General features: G+C 41.5%; 1 protein-coding gene and 1 pseudogene across 1 annotated transcript; both read left to right on the forward strand.

Moving 5' to 3' along the window:
- Positions 1-14,446: 14,446 nt before the first annotated feature.
- Positions 14,447-20,651, forward strand: LOC119521589 (annotated as a pseudogene).
- LOC119537574 (sodium/potassium-transporting ATPase subunit alpha-1-like) lies at positions 20,547-24,094 on the forward strand. Its single transcript, XM_037840097.1, has one exon. It carries the CDS (start codon positions 20,697-20,699, stop codon positions 23,766-23,768), a length of 3,072 nt encoding a protein of 1,023 aa, XP_037696025.1. The 5' UTR covers positions 20,547-20,696; the 3' UTR covers positions 23,769-24,094.
- The last annotated feature ends 237 nt before the right edge of the window (positions 24,095-24,331 follow it).

The following is a 24,331-nucleotide window of genomic DNA, read 5'->3' on the forward strand; positions in this document are numbered from 1 at the left end:
CAACTTCACACTCCCTGATGCTGACCATGCACCTGGACCTGGCTTTTATAGTTCACCCTGCTTCCTTGATACTATGATCTGCTGCTTGATGGACATTCTCCCAGTACCAGCAGTTGAGTCTATATCCTGGGAGCCTCCTCACCCAAGTAGAGATATCCAGCTTCAACCCAATCTACCCCACCAAGCTGCATAGAAAGTTCATAGAAAATGAACTTTTCTATGCCTACCTATGAAATGAGATGTGCTAACATCCCCCTAGCTTTCTACCACTCTTACTCCCATTAAATTAGATTTTCCTTCTCCCTTTATTCTCCAGTCCCCTAATCTTTTCCTTGCCTTTCAGTCTCTACTTCTTTCTTGCATCACTTGTTCTCCTCTCTTCAGAGCATCCCAATCATTTTCTTTCATCCTAGCTTTTCTGCCACATTTTCTCTACTAGTCTCCAAGCTGGTTAGTCCCTGTGGCGATCTCTGCAACCATTTACAAAAATTCTAGTTTTCTTCCCTCCAGACACACGTAGGGTTTTACTTCTCTGCATCCTCTGCTTTGGTCAACAAAACGCAAGTCATCATGAAAAGTCTCCTTTTCAGTTAGAAAGTGTACAAATATCTATTTGAGCCCCCGTTTTCAATTCTTTTGGTTATAGCTAGTGGAATTCAGTGGCTATCATTTCAACCACAAGAGAAAATCCATCTTGATGTGAAGCAAACATTTAGGAAAGTACAGCCAAATAATGGAGAGAAACATATTTTTGCTGATGTTTGAGGCCCTGGATTTAGCCATGCCTGAAGTGGTTATACTCTTTAGAATTTCCTATGATATAAGCCAATAAATTTCCTTTCTTCTTTAAGCAAATCTGAAATGGGGTTTCTATCACTTCCACCTGAAAAAGTGCCGACTAAAACAGCTACCGAGGTTTAAAGGAAACATCAGGAAACTAGAGAATTTTCCCTTACACTTTTGTGTTATGGAATGTAAACTGAATTCTCAATGGGATCAGCAGTCTTTTGGTTCAACTGTATTTACCTCCTATTATATTCCTCATGGTGCCTATTCCAAACATTTTGTATTCTCCTTAATCCCTTTCTCATTCTCTAAGATGAGCTAGCCTTTCACTTCCCTGGAAATCAAATTCATCTGACTTAAGCTTCCTTAGCTTTAACTCCATTCCTATGTATTTCCATCTAGCCATCTCTTTCCAAATTTAACCACATGACTTGTTCTTTGACTTGACCTTTCCCATGGCTTTTGTGTCCTGATTTCTTACATCTCTGACCACTCCTCAGTCTTCCCATCATCCTACCACAGCCTGGGGATAGCTATTAATAGCCTCTACCCTTCTTCTCCTTTCACTGCTTATCTCTGAATATCTTATCCACTACTGTGACTGTATTTGTCACCTCTGGGCAAATAGTTCTCAAATCTATATATTCCACTCTGGGCCTGCTAGACCTTTGCAGTTGCATCCCCCATGTGGAGATATACCTCAAACTCAAATATCCAAAAGTAAAATTATTTTGCCTTTCTAAAATTCAAATTCTGAATTATTCAGGTTCTGAACTTGGTAAATCTCAGTTACTCTCCTCATATCCAATTTGTGTCTATGTCCTATCAATATCCCCCAACAATGCCTCTCCAACCTATATCCTCCTTACTACTTACACAGTTACTAGTGCTTGCTTTGATTACCTGCTATGTATACCCATATAATCATTGCCTCAGTTTCCCTTGAATGATTAAACTTGAGGAAGCCAAAGACAAACTGAAGTCTAAAGGCATGTGTTGAAGCATGCTTTAAGTTACTGCCTCATCTGGGCACATTTATCTGCTCAGGACTCGTGGCCTGCTCAAGACTTATTATTCACAATGCTATCTTCCCCACCCTTGGAAATAGTACAGCTTATGCTCAGAGAATGTCACTGCAAAATTCTTTTGTGGTCCTCATGGCCCTACTGAAAATTTCAAACAATGTTATTGCAAAAGGTTTCCAGAACTCATACTTGTATCACCGTTTAGTTAGTGTTTTCCCAGCCTTGGCCCAGACTGATTGATCTTCTTGTTCCACTACTATCCTGAAAACAGGCTTTTATACCAGGGTCTAACAATGCACAGCATTATATAAGCTTCAGCTACAGAAGTATAACCCTGTAAGAATTAGTCCCAACAGCAATAATCTACCTAGCCTCCTGCCTCTCCCCTTTTCAGCTCATTCTCTTCAGAAGATGGTTCCAGTTCTTCCGAAGCTCAGCTTGGGTCATGTTACCCCATCTTTAAAAATTTCAATTGCTCTCACTAAATAGAGAATCCAGCTTAAACTCTTTTGCCTGGAATTGAAGAACCCCTGCAATTCAGCTCCAACCCACTTATCCATCCTCTTCTCCCACACCTGATTCTCTAGCCAGTCAAACTGACTTTGTTTGGTCATTCTCTGATGGTCTCCTTGTCACTGGACTTCGATCATAACACTGCATCCTTACAGCACTCCCTTTCTCTACATGTCTAAATCAAATCCACCTTTCAAAAACAGTTTTAAGCACCACCTACCTCTCTGATCTCCCAAACAGATATGATGGTTCCCTCCTCAGAATTCAAAAAGCATTCTTGATGTCTTTTATAGCACTTCTCTTTGACCTCATGTACAGTTATTTCTGTGCTTACTTTATCTCTCATACTAGAATATTTCTGTGCTTATTTTATCTCTCATACTAGAATATAAGTTCTTTTAGGGCAGCACCTACCTATTATACCTATTTGAACACCAACACTGCCTCCCGCACACATACACACACACATGCACTCAGGGCCTAGCGACACGCCTTGTCCAGCACAGGTGCTCCATACATACTTTAAAATTCCCATTTTCAAGTTTGACATGCACATATGGCCTTGAAAGAATAATAATAATAATAATAATATTTTTCATGTTCTGAATACTTATCGTATGTCAGGTATGATGTCATATGTCCTACTTATATAAACCCAATCTTATGTCACTTACTGTGCATGGGAAGGTGTAAGTCAGTTTCAAAATGATTTTACTGTTAGCCTGTAAAACACACCCACCAAATCCTGGGAAATATTCATTTAGGACTTTTACTTAAGGTTCAAGCATTATATTCCAACTCTCACAGAATCCATAGGTTATCAGAAATTTGGAAATAGCTTCTCTAGTCCCTTCAATTTATCCCTAGATCTGTCCATGAAGCCTTTTACCCCAGACACTGGGACCACACTACATGGTCATGCCATGGTTGGCTGAGAGTACCCCCTCAGGGTGCTTACATTTGAGCCACCCTCCCCACCCACCACTACCTCTTTCTATCTCTTCTCTCCCTATCTCCAATATGGGTAGCCAGGCAATCTCTGCTCTCCCTTCTGGTTCTACTGATACAAGGAGGGTAGGTGGGGAGTGTTTCAGTGCTGAGTGGGGAGGAGAGAAGGGTCAATAGTGCTCATGGTGGCAATCAGACTTTTTATATTGTATATTATACATTTATTTTACATATAATATATTACATATTTTCTATTTATATTTTTATACAAAAAGAGGATATCTCTATCCTGCCCTAAAAGACTCTCTTCCTTTTAGATCTGTCAGACTCAAGGAAGGGTGTGGGAGGAAAAGAAAACCTTTCCTCCTACAGAACCCTTGAAAGAGAGGTGCTTTGGATCCCATTTTACAGTAAGGAAACTAAGACCCAAAGTAGATAAAATATTTGATGAGGTTGAAGCTTGTGAAAGTGGCACAACCAGAATTCAAGCTCCAATTCAAAGCTCTCTTCCTCCTGAGAGGGCCCTGTGTGTGTGAAATAGGCTGCCATTTCCCTCAATTTGAAGATTTCTGAAAGCTGACCTGTCTCTAAATGTTGTCTTTATCCATCTATATGAGGCTTAAAGTGTAGCCTCTTCTAAAATCCTAACATTTGAGTTGTATATCTCAGCAGACCACAGCAGATTCATGTGATCATAAATTCATTGGCAAGTATTGCTTGGAAATGGTAAACAAGAGAGAGAAATTTCAAGGATAGTAGTTAGGAGGTGATATGAACTGGGAAAAGGAGAAATATCTGAAGAATGAGCCCTTTGAAGAAGAGCAGTCTTGGGCAAGGTGGCAGGATCAATAACCAAAGCCAGTTCCAGAAATCAATAGCAGGGAGAAGAAGGGAATCAAAGCCACACTCTGCCTTCTTCACAGTTCTGTCGAAAACCATTCCTACATCTTGACTGGGCTAGAAGCTGAGATTAACCCTTGCCTTATGAAGTCCCCACTTCTGAGAGTTCCTTAAGAAACTCTTAAGAGGACTGAAACATCAGCCACAGAAAACTGGAATGTGCTGAGTATTGACTTACCCACTCCCATTACCTATACTCCTTAAGCTGCTCCTGGGGTTGGAGCGCCTACATCAGATACTGGTTCCATGCCACTCAAATTGGGGTAGACGCACTCCTGGGGATACCATAGAGCAGGCGGCCAAGGAGAGGAGGGGTTCCCAGCCTTAGCAAATACATGGCGTATCTTCTTCAGGGTTCTATTTTTCTCTTAATAATACAGGAGACATGGACATGCAGAGAGAGGGAATCAAGTAAACTAATTGTGCTGATTTGGAACTGTTACGTACCCCAGAAAATGCCATGTTCTTTTAATCCTTTCTTGTCGTTGCAGACCTATTATAGTTGGGACTGTTTGTCAGATTGTTTCAATTGGGATGTGACCCACCCAATTCAAGGTTGGTCTTTATCCTTTACTGGAGCCCTTTATGAGAGGATAAAAGGCAGAATCACAGAGAGGGCAGAGAGATGTGAAATGTCCAGAGGAGCAAGAAAGACCCACAGGAGTTGAGAGAGAGCCATTGAAACTAGAATCTAGGAAAGAAGGACCAGCAAACTTCACCATGTGCCTTCCCATGTGACAGAGGAACCTCAGATGCCAGCAGCCTTTCCTTGGAGAAGGTATCTTCCTCTTGATGCCTTAATTTTGGACATTTTCATGGCCTTAGAGCTGTAAATTTGTAACCTAATAAAATTCCATTGAGAAAGCCAACCTATTTCCGTATATTGCATTCCAGCAGTTTTAGCAAACCAAAACACTAATGGAGAAGTAATTTAAAATAAACCTTAATGTCAAAACAAACACTGATATAGTGCTAAATAGAATGCAAAGTTCAAATAAACATTTAGGAAAAAAAGGAAACTTTTTGTTTGCAGCAAGTCATTTCAAACTTTGTCCTCCTATGCTGACCATCTCTTAACTCCCACTGCCAGACACATCCCACTCACATTTCTGGTTTGAGGAGAGGGGAGAGGAATGTGCTTTGCTCCAAAGGTTTGAAAAATGTTGCTAGTTTAATAAACTAAAAAAATAAGGATACAGTGTATCCAAGAATGGTACTGGTGGTAGCTGGAAGCTGTTACGTACCCCAGAAAAGATCACATTCAGAAAAGGTCAGCTAAGCCATTCCTGTGGGTATATACTTATTCTAGGTGGGAAATTTTGATTAAGTTATTTCATTTGAGATGTGACCCACCTCATTCAAAGTGTGTCTTAATCTTCTTACTGGAGTCCTATATAAGAGATGAAATTCAGAGAAGCACACAGAGAAGCTCACAGAAAAAGCCCCAGAGAAGCCAAGAGACCCAGAGAAGCCAAGAGACAAGGAGACACACAGAGGCTGAGAGAAGGTCACTGAAGACAGAGGCTGGAAGCAACGAAACCCTGGAGAAAAGGGAGAGACCAGTGGACGTCACCAAGTACCTGGTCACGTGACAGAGGAACTGAGGATCACCGATAGCCAGTCTTCAGAGTCCAGGTATTGTCCTGTTGGTGCCTTAATTTGGACATTTTTCGTGGCCTCAGAACTGTAAACTTGTAATTTAATAAATCCCCATTGTTAAAGCCAACCCATTCCTGATATATTGCATTTCATCAGCTTTAGCAAACCAAAATAGTACCAAACTAAAAATTCATTCCTGGGCCAGAGAATTAGAATGCAGAATCTATTATATTGGTAGTTGCATTTTTGCAACAATTTATTATATAATAAAGAGACCAGGAACCACCAGGCAGGTAAGTGAGGAAAAAAAAGACAGCAAAATGATATTTAAAGATACCAAGAGGTACTTTTCACAATGATGGAACTCACCAAAAATTTTATCTCACCTTATTTTCTCATCTACCTTCCTCCTCCTGCTGCCACCACCACCACCATTGCCAGCACTACCATCACCTCACTACTGTCACCACCACCACCACCCTCACCATCCCATCAGGGACACTTTTCCTTCCCCTGCCCCTTCTTGTCTAAAGCGCCCTTATCTAGGTTTCCAGTCTCTGAACTTAGCTACATTCTGCAAACCAAAGGTCATGTCACATTGTCAAATGAGTATGATAGAATTTATAATGAGACAAATAGCAAGGGAAAATTTTAAAGTAAGGATGGTTCTAGAAAATATTGGCATCATGGTTAAGTTAGTTATACTGAAATACTACAATCCTTCCAATCTTCCTAACCAAACATTTTGAGTTCTCCTGTACTGATACCTGCTGAGCATTGAGGAAAGTACTTTGATTAGCTAATTACACCACTTCATATTAAATTGAAGTAGCTATTCCAGTTAACATTCTCAGAGGATCTTTGCATTTTAAAAGAGAGGCCTGTTAATCCAACTGAATGAATCTCTACTTGACTGAAAATGTAGGGAAGATATTTTTCCTCTTCTGTTTCTCTTTTTTAATTTTTAACTTCTTTATAAATATACATATTTGTAATTTTACATAAGTATACAAATGTGATCACAAATGTATTGGGTTTTCCCAGGGAAGTCTTTTGGTTTTTTTCTTTCTTTTTATCTTGGCCCTCTAATCCAGACTTCACCTCTCAAAACCAATGTTAACATACAAGTTTTTATTCTTCAATACTTTCTCAGTTGCTTTCCCAGCTTACCATGTCTACAGGGAGCTTCTCCATTTCATCATCACTTCCATCCATGTCTCCTGATTAGTGTTGGCTTTGGTACAATATCACAAAGGCAGGCAAGAGCAGTGGTCACAGAGCATCAAAGCCAGAGGTGGTAGGAAAAATCTTCTAAGACTTTTCCTCTGTGGATGGGTTTGGTGTGAGCTCTTGCTCAGGGCTCTAAAAACAATAGACAAGGAGAGGGTGGAATGTGATAGATCTAGTCGTCTTGATAAAATCTGCATTTCCCCAGGATCTTGGTTTGGGAAGGTATCTAGATATTTGTTCCCTTCCCATCACCCATACTCCACCTTTGCCTTAATTATCAGTATCATGGCAGCATATTACATCAGGGTAGATCATTTTTCTGTAGACTTCCTTTGCTCTTCTGATAACATGCCCACATTCTCTATTTTGGTGGAAGTCGTTGAATGCATGTGAATGACATTTTGGAAAAGCAAGTTTAACAACTCAAACACTAAAGAGCAAATGTCTCAGTAAAACTTATCTTGTAATATCTTTCCCCATCTCTCAAAACTTCCAAAAGGCCAATATCCATCCATTTAAGTGTTGTATATAGGAAACTCAGCAACTCAGAATTGGGGCCAGCCATGATCCACGTCACTTAAAATCAGGGCAATTCTAGGAGGTTTGTTGGTTCAGTTCAAGAGTTTAATCACGGCAGAGGTCATCCATTATCCTCCATCCAGCATTTCTTCCCTTCTCTTGGGGAACCACTTCTGCTCTCACTCCAACCATTTGGTTCCAGGGGGGACTGATAAACATTGATCGGAGTTTGGCAAGTGACCCAATCTGGGCCCATCAGCATTCTTCCCCAGGATTTAAAAAAAATTGGAACAAGATTATAGGCTTCCCCTTCTGTGGTGAAGTTGGGAGAGAAGAGCTTAAGGGAACTTTAGAGCTGTCAGTGGGGTTTGAGGAAGAGGCAAAGACATGGAATTTTGTTTGTTGGCATTTGACTTGATTCCAAGTATCCTCGAAACCAAGTTGTCCCATGCCCTTTGCTCAGTTAATAAGAATCAAAATTTTCCCTTTTTGTTTATGCTATTTTGGGATAGGCTTCTGTTACTTGCAACCGAAAGAGACCTGATTAATACAACATGTCTTATCTTGTGGAATGTTCTAGAACCACCTTGCTCCCACCCCCACTATCTGGAGCCTAACAAGACTGTCAAAGATCGTTACTTCATTTGGCTGTTTATTCAGCTGTTGTCTCTCTACTCAAATCCACCCTTCTACATTCCACTTTGTGATGCTGGGGCTGGGACTCTAAAACCATAGTTATCCATATTCTCACCCCTGTCCAACACAGAACGTCTCTGCTATGCGAATGTGATGGTTACTTTTGTTGTTGCCCAGTGGTGGCGGGGTAGGGTGGGGGGGCATATGTTATGCTGAAAGTGAAATTCCATTATATTAATTTTTTTTTTAAGTCTAAAGGCTTTGTAGAAGAGGGAGAGTCTTTTCACCTATACTGAGTTAGGATAGGAGAAAGAAACAGTTAAGGAAATCAATCAAGCACATTAATATGGAGGCTGCATAATAGAGAAGAGCCTTTGCAAAAACTTGCCAATTAAATGAAGCATGCTTTCTGGGAATGGCACCAAGATATTAGTGAATAGCAGTTTCACATTTTACAACAAAGAGGATTGTTGTTGGAAGTACAGTACTAATATATTTATCCAATGGTCCCAAAGCCCAAGTGACCTAAATCCACAGGCTTTGTTTCTGCAGAATTTATGTTGTTATCTTCTCAATGCAATTCTGTTAAAAATGTTTTAAAAAGTGATTCAAGCCCAGGCATTACAAAATATACAAAAGCATAATCAAGGATGTATAATAATAGAGCAATTCAAGAAATTAGTTGTCAAGTCTGTAAAACCTTTATGCACCAAAAGCACAGACATTTTTAAAAAGTCTTTATTTTATTTATTCAGCGCCCCCTCCAAATCTCTTTAGCCACCACTGTGTACCAGGTGTCATGGTAGATACTAAACATACAATGGTGATTATGAAATAGTTCCTCCTTTTATAATATTCACAGTACAATGCCTGTGAGAGGTTTAAAAATAATGGTGTACTATGTGAAGGTAACACAATATTGAAAGTGTAATGAACAAAGCTGAGTGTGAGTATGACTGAAAGAGGAAGACTAGGGTCATGTATGTCACCAGAAGCAAAGCTAGAGGATAAAAACTGAGACTGTATAACTTAGCAAAACCTAGAGTGGATGATGATGGTGGTTAATTGTCCAAATATAAAAAAGTTTTTACGTGAACTAGAACAAATGTATGTCATTATTATAAGTTGTTAATAAAGGGGTGGTGGTTGAGGAAAAAATACACTTAAATGCAAACTAATGTCTATAGTTAACAGTAACCTTTTTATATCCTTTCATTAATTGTAACAAAGTGACTTTACCAAAGCTAAATGTCAATAATGGGAGATATAAAACAAGGGGTTTTTTCTTTCTTGTTTTTCAGAAGAAATGGGAACGTTCTCATACAGATTGTGGTGATGAATGCATAACTATGTGATTATCCCATTGATTGCACACTTAGGATGGATAGTATGGTGTGTGAAAAAAAAAAAACTGTTTAAAAAGGAACAGAAAAAATAATTGTGCTTGTCTGTGTGTTTCTTGGGAGTTCCTCTCTGCTTCCTTCTCCCTCCCATACCTGATACATTCATAGATTTGCACAGGGGCCAGAAGCCTCAGAGAATTCCCTTAGGGTTCAGACATATGCAACATATCTGCTGATGGGGGGTGGGGGGAGTCAGAAGCCAAATTGCAAACGACTTTCAAGATCCCTAAGAGATAATTCACCTGAGATAAGAAGGAGTCTGGGGTGAGCTGGAGGTAAACGGTAGCTTGGGGCACATTAGAAGGGTTGTTTCTTGAACCTCTCTTCACTGAACCACCCAGACACCAGATACCACATGCTCCCGGTTTTTCTGCCTTGCTGGCCCCCGCTTGAATGAATCCACCTCCTCTTTCTGGCCTCTAAATATTAGAGCATCCTAGGGTTGATCCACTGATTTCTTTTCTGTCCTCATTCCCTAAGTTATCTCATCCAATCCTAGGGTTTTAAATTCAGTCAAGACCCAAGAGGAAACAGGTGATGCACCCAAGTTTGGATAATTCAGGCAAAGTTTACTAAAGGAACTATTTTTAAAGGGTGTTGTGCTGGTTTGTATATATTATGTCCCCCAGAAAAAAAGCTATATTCTTTGCTGCAATCTTGTGTGGGGAGACATACTAGTATTGATTAAATTGTAAGTCTTTGATTGAGTGTTTCCTTGGAGATGTGACCCACCCACTGTAGGTGATAACACTGATTAGATAAATTTTCATGTTGATGTGGCCCCACCCATTCAGTGTGAGCCTTGATTAGTTTACTGGAGCAGTATATAAGCTCAGACAGAAGGAGCAAGCTTGCTACAGCCAAGAGGGACACTTTGAAGAATGTACAGAAGCTGAGAGAGGAGCTGCAAATGAGAGACAGTTTGAAGATGGCCATTGAAAGCAGACCCTTGCTTCAGAGAAGCTAAGAGAGGACAAACGCCCCAAGAGCAACTCAGAGTGACATTTTGAGGGGGAGCTGTGGCCTAGAGAGAAAGCCATTTTGGAAACCAGAACTTGAAACAGATGCCAGCCACGTGCCTTCCCAGCTAACAGAGGTTTCTGGACACCATTGGCCATCCTCCAGTGAAGGTACCCACTTGTTGATGCCTTACCTTGGACACTTTATGGCTTTAAGACTGTAACTGTGTAACCAAATAAACCCCCTTTATAAAAGCCAATCCATTTCTGGTATTTTGCAAAAAGGCTGAATTAGCAAACTGGAACAGGTGGGTAGGGCTTAGGATAATGAGTACTCTGGGACTAGAAAGAGCAGAGAGCTGTTGCCACTCATGGACCTGAAGGGTGAAGGGAGAGAGCAATTACTGCCCTTGCAGGGAGAACTGCCTGACAGAGCCATGACTTTTGATCCAGGACTCAGGCAACTCCAAGGGGACACTGCAGGGAGGGACTGGGGTAATAAAACATATAATCTCACTCTTGTCCCTTTTTCTGATCTGCTAACAGGCTAGCTGCTTCCAAATGGAAACCAGAAGGTTTGAGTCCATTGAGTTAATCCATACAAACCAGTCAGTATGAAAGTAGAGAGCAAATTTGCCTACCTCTGGCCCTAACCTTCCAAGCTGAATGTATGATGGTCTAATTGGATATGTCCACGTGAATTTTCACTTGATTTTCCCATCCCCCAGCCTGGTCCTATGTCTATCCCCTTCCTTTCCTCCTCTTCCCTTCCCAGTTTCACCATCATTCACTCAGTTGCTTAAGCCACACCTAGTTTTCATCCCTGAACCCTTTGCTTCTCTTATACCCAATCCATGAGCAAGTTATGTCAGTTCCACTTTTAGAGTATGTGCAGAGCCCCACCCCAACCAAGATGGCAGCATGAGATGCTGCAGGGCTCCACCCCCCACAAAAGCTTGGAACAACCAGCAAGAACTGGCAGAAACATCTTTCTCAAAGTTCCAGAAAACAGTTAAAGGACTTCAGTGGCAGGGTGAGTGCCAAATCAAGAGAAAGTCTACTTAAAAGTGGTAGGATTGGGGGAAATGATTATGGTAAATAGCAGAGTAGGAAGCTCCAGGAATCAGTGCCTCCACCAGAACACTGTTAAACAGGCAGACACTGTCTGAATAAACTATTTAGAAATTCCAGAGTCCAGTAAAACACTGTGCATCCAGGGGAGAGCAGGAGGAAGAGGCTGGAAAATTATAGTAAATACCAATGATTTGCCCTCTCTGTGCAGCAGTGTATTAGTTAGGATTCTCTAGGGAAACAGACCAATGAGAGATATCTATAAATATAAAATTTTATAAAAATATCTCATGCTGTTCTCACAAACACTGGGGACTGAAGGCTTGATGTGCTGAGCCCTCTGTCTTGGGGCTGGCCCCTATGAAGCTGGTTGCTGCAAGGAGAGGCTAAACCTGCTTATAATTGTGCCTAGAAGTCTCCCCCTGAGTGCCTCTTTGTTGCTCAAATGTGACCCTCTCTCTCTAATTAAGTCACCTTGGTGGGTGAAATCACTGCCCTCCCCCCTACGTGGGACCTGATTCCCAGGGGTGTAAATCTCCCTGGAAACACAGGATATGACTCCCGGGGATGAATCTGGACCCAGCATCATGGGATTGAGAACATCTTCTTGACCAAAAGGGGGATGCGAAATGAAACTAAATAAAGCTTCAGTGGCTGAGAGATTTCAAATGGAGTCAAGAGGTCACTCTGGTGGACATTCTTATGCACTATATAGATAACACTTTTTAGGTTTTAATATATTGGAATAGCTAGAAGTAAATACTGGAAATTACCAAACTCCAACCCAGTAGCCTTGACTCTTGAAGACGATTGTAAAACAATGTAGCTTACAAGGGGTGACAGTATGATTGTGAAAACCTTGTGGATCTCACTCCCTTTATCTAGTGTATGAATAGATAAGTAGAAAAATGTGGACAAAACCTAAACGAAAAATAGGGTGGAATGGGGGGGGTGACTTGAGTGTTCTTTTTGGTTTTTATTTTTTATTCTGATTCTGATTCTTTCTGGTGTAAGGAAAATGTTCAAAAATAGATTGGGGTGATAATTGCACGCACAGCTATATGATGGTACTGTGAACAGCTGATAGTACACCATGGATGACTGTATGGTATGTGAATATATCTCAATAAAACTGAATTTTAAAAAAAGAGTATCTCATGCAACTGTGGGGATGCACAAGTCCAAATTCCATAAGGCAGGATGCACGAGTCCAAATTCCATAGGACAGGCAGCAAACTGGCAACTCTGATGTAGGTGTTTGATGAATGCTTCAAGAGACACTTCACTGGCTAGCCAAAGAAGAAGTGAAGGCCCTCTCTTCCTTAAAAATTTTCAACTTTTTGGATTAAAGCCAGCTGATTGAATTCTCTCATTGGGGAAGATGCCCTTTGTTGATGTAATCAGTCACAGGTGCAGTCAATTGACTGATGATTTAATAAGCCAGTCCTTGCAGTAGTGGTTAGGCAAGTGCTTGCTTGACCAGACACCTGGACATCATCACCTTGCCAAGCTGACACATAAAGCTAACCATCACAAGCAGCAACCATTGCCTATCCCCCAACATTGTGGCAGCCAGCAGTAAGGTACTGGCTCAACTTACTGGTGACAGAGTGGGACATAAAGACCCAGTCCCCCAAGATCCTGTGGTAAACGGTCAAAGCACTGATCATGGTCTGAATTAGCTACTTCAGATCACTGGGGCCCAGCTGGGAGGGCAGCTGTTTTTAGTTTCCTTGGCTGCTCAAGCAAATATCAGGAAATCGGTTGGCTTAAACAATGGGAATTTATTAGCTTATGGTTTTGAGGCTAAAAAAAGTCCACATCAAAGTATCATCGAGACAATGCTGTCTTCCCAAAGACTGGTGTTCTGGGGCTGAGTGTCAGTGTTCCTTGGCTCCTCCGTCACATGGCAAGGTACATGGTGGCATCTCCTGGTCTCTCCCTTCTATTCCACTGGTTTCAGCATCTGGCTGCTCCTTTTGTGGCTTTCTCTCTCTCTGAATTTCATTCACTTATAAATGACCCCAGTAATAAGATTAAGACCCTACATCATAACTGAATTAACCTCACCAAACGGTCTACTTACAATGGGTTTACATGCACAGGAATGGATTGAATTTAAGAACATGTTTGTTGGGGGTATGTACAGCTTCAAACCACCACATTCCACCCTCTGAACTCCAAAAAGACATCTTCTTTCTACATGCAGAATACATTCATTCCATCACAATGTCTCAAAAGCCTTAAGCCATTTCAGAAATAATGCTTAGTACAGTCTCATCATAATCAGTTATGCATATGGTATGCCATGGGCACAATTCCCCTCTGTCTGTAGACTTGTGAAACCTGGGGAACAAGTTATCTGCTTCCAATATACAAAGGAGGGACAGGCATAGGTTAAACATTTCCATTCCCATAGGTAGAAATTGGAAGGAAAACAGGGGTCATGGGCCCCAAACAATTCCAAAACCATGCAGGGCGTACCTCATTAGATTTCAAGGTCTGAGAGTCATCTATGGAACAATGTTTTGTCCTCTGGGTCTGACCATGTATCTAGAAAAACTAGGTATATGTTCCACTAAACTCTGAAACTGATCAGAATCCCGAAAAAACCCTGGTTTGGTACTCTTCTATAAGACACAGCAGGGCTTAGCAAATGCCGGCCGGGGTACGGTAAAGCTAAAGGCGAGGAGCAAGGAGTGAATGAAGGAACCTGCCTGGGGAAGACGTGGTCTTAGGAGCCGTGCCTGCGGAGGAAGTGGCACTGCGTCGGCCATGTCCCCGGAAGCTGGCATTCTCCTCTAAAAAAGAGCCTTTCCTTGTCAACTGGGGATGATTGCAGTTCTCCCTAAAAAGCATGGCTGCACTTTTTCTAAAGAAATTAATCCTGCAAACCGTGAAGACTGAAATGAACTGCTTTGGAAGATGTTTTGGTAAACACGTGCAAAACACAGCACCAGCACCACTGTCCGTTATTGCTTCCGCCCCCAGACTCTCCTCCCTAACCCATGCAAAATTTTATAGTACTGTAGAAGAAAGCCAGGATGAAAGAAAAAAGAAAGTAAAAAGTGAAACAGCTTTTAGTAACACCGGAAGAAAAATTAGTGAGCGAATTATTCGCATAATCGATGAGCACCGATTAGGCAGCACGCACCGAGCAGACGTGATTAAGCTCCTGGACACGCGAGACCTGTGCTGGTGAAAAGGAGCAGCAGCTCCGAGCCTCCAGAATACCGGCTCTTGAGGAGACTCCAGACCCACGAAGAACTGCTCAGGCTCCGAGAAAGGGAAAAAGCTAAACCCAAAACTGGACTGACACAGATAAAGGAACGGATATTTTCTTCAAATATTGGACAACATGATTTGGACACAAGGAGTAAACAGATTCAGAAATGGATTGACAAAAAATATCGAGTTCAAACTACTATAAAGAAAGGGAAGAGTGTAGAAGAGCCAGAAAATAAAGTGGAAGAGCTATTTAATCAGATCCTCCAGACCATGCTTGGAGTGGCCACCTTCTGAACCAGGCCACAAGCCATCAAAGGAGGAAAAGCTGCAATGTGTGTTCTTCCTCATTTGAGCAAAAAAGGAGGAGGATGAGTACAGGGAAACTCAGGGGACCCAGAAAGGAGACCAAAGAAAATGTAAATGAAAATGATAGAAATTCAGTTGTTCTACAGCTGTAATTTTAATAAAGAAAAATCTGCTTAAAGGACAAAAAAAAAAAAAGACAGCAGGGAAAGGCACTGCTTCTATGGCTCCAAATAGAAACATCACTGGGACATTCTCTGATTAGGTTAGCTTGGGTAGCAGGCCTAATTCTTAACCCCTTAGTACTCAGGGAAATGAGGTACTAAGGTAGGTTGGACCTGGTTTGCTTGCTAAGGACTGGGCTGAGCTTCGACCAATAGACACCAATAGGGTCCACACCCATGGCTGAAATATTGGCGCATCCATGTTTATTATTGCTGGAATCCCCTAAGGACCTTCCTACCATCATCCAGCTACTAAATGGGTAATAACTAGTCCAGCAGGAGGTTTCATAACTCTGCTTTTCTGCTGACTGGTATGCAGTTTGATCAGTTGATACCACACCATCACAGTTAAATATTTTGACCAGGGCTGGCTGCATACATATGCAACCTGTGCAGTCTCACAGGCCCCATGCTTAAAATGGCCTCTGCTTAGATTAATGCTTGGCTGTCAAAGTCTTCAAATTCTTAATAAATTTTAAACAAGGTACCTTGTAGTTTCGTTTTGCACTGGGCCCTTCAAATTATAGAGCCTTCCCAGATTTTGACTGTCATTCCTCCTGGAGTTAGTGCACTGTGATTACGTGGTTGACATAAGGGAAAATGTATACCAATGGAGAATTAGATTGTGGACAAACTAACACTGTATTTTACTACTACATTGAAGGGAACATGTACAGTTGTATTTAATTTGAAGGAAATTCAAGGGATTTTAAGGTATAGTTCAAGGAGGGGCAAAACCTTAGATATCATAAGCCCTAAGAGTGGACTTTAAAAATATTTTCAGAAATCAGAAGAGTGGTGTGTTTTGAAGCTGTGTGTACCCTACAAAAGCATGTTCTAAAATCTAATCCATTCCCATGGGTGTGAAGCCATTGTAAGTAGAACTTTTGATGAGGCTACTTCAGATAAGGTACGTGGGGGCTAGCCCAGTCAGGATGGGTCTTAATCTTATTACAGGAGTCCTTTATAAACAGAAGGAAATTTCAGACAGAGAGAGAAAGCCACAAGAAGCAAGAAGCTGGACATCGACGGAAACTGGAAGAGAAGGGAGAAACCAAGAGATGCTGCCATGTATCTTGCCATGTGACAGAGGAGCCAAGGATTGCTGGCAGCCAGCCCAAGAATGCCACAGTCTTCAGGGAGAGACCATTGTCTTGCTGATGCCTTGATTTGGGCTTTCTTTTACCCCCAAAATTATAAGCTAATAAATTCTCACCATTTAAACCAAACCATTTTGTGCTATTTGCTTGAGCAGCCAAGGAAACTAAAACAAGCCAAGGAGGATGGTTGGGGTGGGAATGGAGTGGAAAGAGGCAAATAAGAACTGTCCGGAGTAAAGATAATGTTCTGTATCTTGATAGGAGTTTGTATTTCACACAGGTATGGATTTGTTAAAACTCAGAAAGTGTGCATTTAAGATTTGTGCATTTCATTGTATGTAACTGCTATATCAAAAGGAAGCCTATATACAGATATTGAATTCTAGTTAATGATATGCATGCTGAAATATTTAGGGGGAAGCATACTAATGTCTGAAATTTACTTTAACATGCATCAAATATTAGATGAATTAAAGGATGGATAGGAGGGTGAATAGATAGATAATTTGAGAAGAGTAGGTAGAGTAAAATGGAAGAATCTGGGTGGCAAATATACATGTGTTTACTTTATATAAAATTCTTTCAACTTGCTATATGTTTGAATTTTTTCATGATAAAATTTTGGGAAAATTACTTTCAAAAGAAAAAGGCAACTTCCGCTTTTTAAAAAATGAATATATTATCTCACTAGATTTTTAAAAACTTTTTATTTTGAAATAATTTTAAACTTACAGGACAGTTGCAAAAATAATACAAAACCCATAAGGAGAATTGCAATGTATCTTCCACCCAGATATCCAGATGTACTTTTGCCACATTGGCTGTATCATATTATCTATCCATCTATCTATCTGTCTATCGTCTATCTATCTATCCTTTTATCTATTTTCCCAACATTTGAGAGCAGGTTGTATATATTGTGCTCCTTGATCACTTCATACTTCCATGTACATTTCCTAAGAACAAGGATATTCACTTATGTAAATACCTTACATATAATTATCAGGTTCAAGAAATTTAACATTGATATAAAACTTCAGTCTATATTCCAATTTTTGCATATGTTCCAATAGTATCCTTTAGGGCCTTTTTTCTTCCACTGTTACAACCAGTCCAGGATCATGAATTGAATTGAATTATCACTGTCTCTTTGGTCGCTTTCTTTTTAAATTTGTGGAAACATGTGCAACATAAACTTTTCCATCTCAGTCACTCCCAAGCATATCATTCAGTGGGGTTAATCACATTCTCAATGTTGCCTATCCTCACCACCTTCCCATAACCAGAACTTTCCCATCTCCCCAGACAAAAATCCATACTCATTAGGCATTAACTTTGCATTGCCCCTGTCACCCCACCTCCCTAACCCCCCACCCCCACCCCCCATAACCTGTACTCTACTTTCTGTCTCTTTGGATTTGCATAATCTGGCTATTTCATATAAGTGGAATCATATAGTATCTATTCCTTTATGTCTGACTTATTTCCTTCAACATGATGTCTTCAAGTTTCATCCATGTGATGGCATGTATCAGAACTTCATTTCTTTTTAAGGTTGAGTATTATTCCTTTGTATGCATATACCACGTTTCAATTATCCATTCATCTGCTGCTGGGCATTTAGGTTGCTTCCACCTTTTGGTTGCTATGAATAATACTGCTATTGAACATTAAGATAAATATCTGTCTGAGTCCCTGCCTTCAATTCTTTTGGGTTTATACCTAGAAGTGGGATTTCCAGGTCATATGGTAGTTCTATGATTAACTTTTGGAGAAACTGCCAACTTGTTTTCCACAGTGGCTGTACCATTTTACATTCCCACCATAATCAGTTGATACCATACCATCACAGTTAGATATTTTGACCAGGGCTGGCCTCATATGTATGCAACCTGTGCAGTCTCACAGGCTCCATGCTTAAAATGGCCTCTGCTTAGATTAATGCTTGGCTGTCAAAGTCTTCAAATTCTTAATAAATTTTAAACAAGGTACCTTGTAGTTTCGTTTTGCACTGGACCCTTCAAATTAGAGAGCCTTCCCAGATTTTGACTATCATTCTTCCTGGAGTTAGGGCACTGTGATTACATGGGTGACATAAGGAAAAATGTATACCAATGGAGAAGTAGATTGTGGACAAACTAACACTGTATTTTACTACTACATTGAAGGGAACATGTACAATTGTATTTAATTTGAAGGAAATTCAAGGGATTTTAAGGTATAGTTCCTGTTTTTCCACATCCTTGCCAGCATTGTTATTTTCCATTTTTAAAATAATACCCATTCTAGTAATTGTGAGATGGTATTTCATTGTGGTTTTGATTTGTATTTCTCTAATGGTTAATGATATGGAGCATCTTTTCATGTGTTTGGTTGCCATTTTTTTATCTTCTTTGGAGAAATGTGTATTCAAGTATTTTGCCCATTTTTAAATTGGGTTTTTTGTTCTTTTGCTGTTGAGTTGTAGGATTTTTTATATATTCTGGATATTGACCCCTTACCAGATATATGGTTCCCAAATATTTTCTCCCCTCTGTTGATTGTCTTCCACTTGTTTTGCAGATTTACTAATGCCATACATTTTAATGGGATTGGCAGTTATGGTGAGATAAATGCAAAAATAGCTGAACTATTATTTTAAATGGCTGGAGATTATTTTGCTTAAATGAAAAATCTAAAGATTTTTTTTTCAGATCTTTCAAGTCCTTAAAAAGTATATTAAGAATCTTTGTGAAGTGGAAGATTTCTTGTGTTCATCCTAAAACTATTTATTGCCTGCTTGAGTCTGAGCTCTCAGAATTATCTATAATGCATGAAGTTTATGCTCTCAGCAGTGTTTTTCCTCTTTTTTTGATGTCAGTTGCCATTTGTAAAGGTTACCAAGGTAATGACCACACACATCTAAAGAGAAGCTACAAGAAAGGACAGCATATTTGGTTTTTTCCTTTTAGCATAAAATATATTTAAAATTCATAGCACATTCTGTTTGATGAAATTTTACTTCACAGAGAGCCAAACTTCACAGAACAGAAAAGAACTCCCCAGTCTTGTCTTTGCAGCTCTGCTTTTAATGACTGGATTTATTTAAGAACTGTGTATAGATTTTTATATATGCCATAGTATTTACCTGGGGAAAAATAGGAGGAGCTGGAGATATTTCATCAAATGATTTTGGTAAAGTCAACAGAAAGACCTAGTTTACCTCAGTGGCAAGCACGGGCAAAATCCTGATCTGTTAAAAATGACTATTTCATGTTTTGGAAAGTATGCAATTTTTTTAAAAATTAATTAAGAAATAATATTTGGGGTTATCAATCAACATGGTCAATGGATATGTCTATAATTGGACATCTCTGTCACATTACACTAATTGTAGTTTCATATCAATAAAAAGTAAGATTAACAACTTTAAACATTTAACATAAATATGTATTTTTTGGTGGCAGCAATAAATATGTCCTTGCAGGTTGAGGAAGAACCCCACCTCAGTTAAGTTGGATTTCATCGTGCTTTGAAAATGAACTCAACCTAGTATTTAAAAAAGAAATTCTGGCATGCACTTCAGATATTTTATTTCTGTTGATGGCTTTTTAATTTCAAAATTAGTTCTTACTATTGGATACTCTTAAGCATGTGTGTTTCAGCACCAACAAAATTCTTTTATTTACTTTTAAAATGAATTTCAAAGTATTAAACAAAAGTTGTTTTCTAGGGAAAAATATTTGCAGGATGGAGAAATCTTTTTATGTTTGGATGAACATTTAAAAATATTTTATATAAGATTCAGGAAAATTTTGTTCTTGAGCATGTTTGCTCTCTAGAATGCCAACTACAGGGGATCAGGAATAGGTCTGTCATCAAACACCCTTAGATTCTCTTAATAATCCATTATGAATTTGATAATTGAATAATAGATCTAACCTTTTTTGAGACAATTTCTCTTTTCAGCCTGAACTGCTTCTTGGGCAAATGATCCATATCTTACTACTCGATGTGCAAAACTATAGCATACCTCTTTTTATGCAACTTAAAACTATTGTGTTTGAGAGCAGCAGCGTTAGCAGCCCCGGCGGCAGCAGCGGCGGCGGCATCGGCCCGGGCCGCCGGCCGCCCTCCGCTCTCCCGCCCCGCGGCAGCCCTAGCGCCCTCCTCTCGGCTCCCCCGGCCCCGCTCGCTCGGCCGGGAGCTGCTCTTTTCTTTTCTCTGATTCTCAAGCTCCAGGACCCGGCGCCGGGCACAGATCACCGCCACAATGGGAAAAGGGGTTGGACGTGATAAATATGAACCTGCAGCTGTTTCAGAGCAGGGCAACAAGGCCAACAAAAAGACCAAGAAAGAGAAGGACATGGATGAACTGAAGAAGGAAGTTTCTATGGATGACCATAAACTTAGCCTTGATGAACTTCATCGTAAATACGGAACAGACTTGAGCCGAGGTTTAACACCTGCACGAGCTGCTGAGATCCTTGCCCGAGACGGTCCCAATGCCCTCACCCCCCCTCCCACTACCCCAGAATGGGTCAAATTCTGTCGGCAGCTGTTCGGGGGCTTCTCCATGTTACTGTGGATTGGAGCAATTCTTTGTTTCTTGGCTTTTGGCATCCAAGCTGCCACGGAAGAAGAACCTCAGAACGATAATCTGTACCTTGGTGTGGTGCTGTCAGCTGTTGTCATCATAACTGGTTGTTTCTCCTATTATCAAGAAGCTAAAAGTTCAAAGATCATGGAATCCTTCAAAAACATGGTTCCTCAGCAAGCCCTTGTGATTCGAAATGGTGAGAAAATGAGCATAAACGCAGAAGATGTTGTAGTTGGGGATCTGGTGGAAGTGAAAGGTGGAGACCGAATCCCTGCTGATCTCAGAATCATATCTGCAAACGGCTGCAAGGTGGATAATTCTTCACTCACTGGTGAATCCGAACCCCAGACCAGGTCTCCAGATTTCACAAATGAAAACCCCCTGGAGACGAGGAACATTGCTTTTTTTTCAACCAACTGTGTTGAAGGCACCGCACGTGGCATTGTCATATACACTGGAGACCGCACTGTGATGGGAAGAATTGCGACCCTTGCTTCTGGGCTGGAGGGAGGCCAGACTCCCATTGCTGCAGAAATTGAGCATTTCATCCACATCATTACGGGCGTGGCTGTCTTCCTGGGAGTGTCCTTCTTCATCCTGTCTCTGATCCTTGAGTACACCTGGCTTGAGGCTGTCATCTTTCTCATCGGCATCATCGTAGCCAACGTGCCGGAAGGTTTGCTGGCCACCGTCACGGTATGTTTGACACTTACTGCCAAACGCATGGCAAGGAAAAACTGCTTAGTGAAGAACTTAGAAGCTGTGGAGACCTTGGGGTCCACTTCTACCATCTGCTCTGATAAAACTGGAACTCTGACTCAGAATCGGATGACGGTTGCCCACATGTGGTTTGACAATCAAATCCATGAAGCTGATACTACAGAGAATCAGAGTGGTGTCTCATTCGACAAGACCTCAGCCACCTGGCTTGCTCTGTCCAGAATTGCGGGTCTTTGTAACAGGGCAGTGTTTCAGGCTAACCAGGAAAACCTACCTATTCTCAAGCGGGCGGTTGCAGGAGATGCCTCTGAGTCAGCACTCTTAAAATGCATCGAACTGTGCTGTGGTTCTGTGAAAGAAATGAGAGAAAGATATGCCAAGATTGTTGAGATACCCTTCAATTCCACCAACAAATACCAGCTGTCCATTCATAAGAATCTCAACCCGTCCGAGTCCCGGCACTTGTTGGTGATGAAGGGTGCCCCAGAAAGGATCCTGGACCGCTGCAACTCCATCCTCCTCCACGGGAAGGAGCAGCCACTGGATGAGGAGCTGAAAGATGCCTTTCAGAATGCCTACCTGGAGCTGGGTGGCCTCGGGGAGCGGGTGCTGGGATTCTGTCACCTCCTCCTGCCGGATGAGCAGTTCCCTGAAGGGTTCCAGTTTGACACCGATGATGTGAATTTCCCTATTGATAATCTCTGCTTTGTGGGACTCATCTCCATGATTGACCCTCCGCGGGCTGCTGTTCCTGATGCCGTGGGCAAATGTCGAAGTGCTGGGATTAAGGTCATCATGGTGACAGGAGACCATCCCATTACAGCTAAAGCCATTGCCAAAGGTGTGGGCATCATCTCGGAAGGCAATGAGACCGTGGAGGACATTGCTGCCCGCCTGAACATTCCAGTGAGCCAGGTGAACCCCAGAGATGCCAAGGCCTGCGTGGTACATGGAAGTGATCTGAAGGACATGACCTCTGAGCAGCTGGATGACATTCTGAAGTACCACACTGAGATTGTGTTTGCCAGGACGTCCCCTCAGCAGAAGCTTATCATCGTGGAGGGCTGCCAGCGACAGGGTGCTATCGTGGCTGTAACTGGAGATGGTGTAAATGACTCTCCAGCTCTGAAGAAAGCAGACATTGGGGTTGCTATGGGGATTGCCGGCTCAGATGTGTCTAAGCAAGCAGCTGACATGATTCTTTTGGATGACAACTTTGCCTCAATTGTAACTGGAGTGGAGGAAGGTCGTCTGATCTTTGATAACTTGAAGAAATCCATTGCCTACACCCTAACCAGTAACATTCCAGAGATCACCCCCTTCCTGATATTTATTATTGCAAACATTCCACTTCCCCTGGGGACCGTCACCATCCTCTGCATTGACCTGGGCACCGACATGGTTCCTGCAATCTCTTTGGCTTATGAGCAAGCAGAAAGTGACATCATGAAGAGACAGCCCAGAAACCCCAAAACGGACAAACTTGTGAATGAGCGGCTGATCAGCATGGCCTATGGACAGATTGGTATGATCCAGGCGCTGGGGGGCTTCTTCACTTACTTTGTGATTCTGGCTGAGAATGGCTTCCTCTCGATTCACCTGCTGGGCCTCCGAGTGAACTGGGATGACCGCTGGATCAACGACGTGGAAGACAGCTACGGGCAGCAGTGGACCTACGAGCAGAGGAAAATTGTGGAGTTCACCTGCCACACAGCCTTCTTTGTCAGTATCGTAGTGGTGCAATGGGCTGACTTGATCATTTGTAAGACCAGGAGGAATTCTGTCTTCCAGCAGGGGATGAAGAACAAGATCTTAATATTTGGCCTCTTCGAAGAGACTGCCCTTGCTGCTTTCCTTTCCTACTGCCCTGGAATGGGTGTTGCCCTGAGGATGTATCCCCTCAAACCCACCTGGTGGTTCTGTGCCTTCCCCTACTCTCTTCTCATCTTCGTGTATGATGAAGTCAGAAAACTCATCATCAGGCGACGCCCTGGCGGCTGGGTGGAGAAGGAAACCTACTACTAACCCCCTGTCCTGCACGCCGTGGAACATCATGCCACGCATTCTGCATCCGTCACCTGCCCCCTCTTTGTGTACTTCAGTCTTGGAACTCGGAACTCTACCCTGGTAGGAAAGCACCGAAGCATGTGGGGGAAGAGACATGTCCTGGAATGAAGCATGTAGCTCTATGGGGGGAGGGGGGAGGGCTGCCTGAAAAACACCTGTCTGTGGGAATGACTGTGGGGAAGGTTTTTATGTGCCTTTTTGTTTTTGTAAAAAAGGAAAACCTGGAAAGATTGAAAGAATACATTTTATATCTGGATTTTTACAAATAAAGATGGCTATTATAATGGAAAAAAAAAAAAAAAACAAAACTATTGTGTTTGAGCTTCAAATCACGAGCTCTTCTGGTCTGCAGTTTGATGGGAAATTCTGTGTTCATTCACCCAGTCCACTCCTTTCCTGACCTCATGGTATTCAATCATGTCATCATCCTAAGTCTCCACCATAGGCCCAGAGCTGTCCAAACCCATGCAGCCGTTTTCTTTCCCTTGATTGTTCCAGATGTTCTACTTTGGAACTTCTCC

Source organism: Choloepus didactylus, chromosome 1, assembly GCF_015220235.1.
Source record: "Choloepus didactylus isolate mChoDid1 chromosome 1, mChoDid1.pri, whole genome shotgun sequence".
Classification (NCBI taxonomy): domain Eukaryota; kingdom Metazoa; phylum Chordata; class Mammalia; order Pilosa; family Megalonychidae; genus Choloepus; species Choloepus didactylus.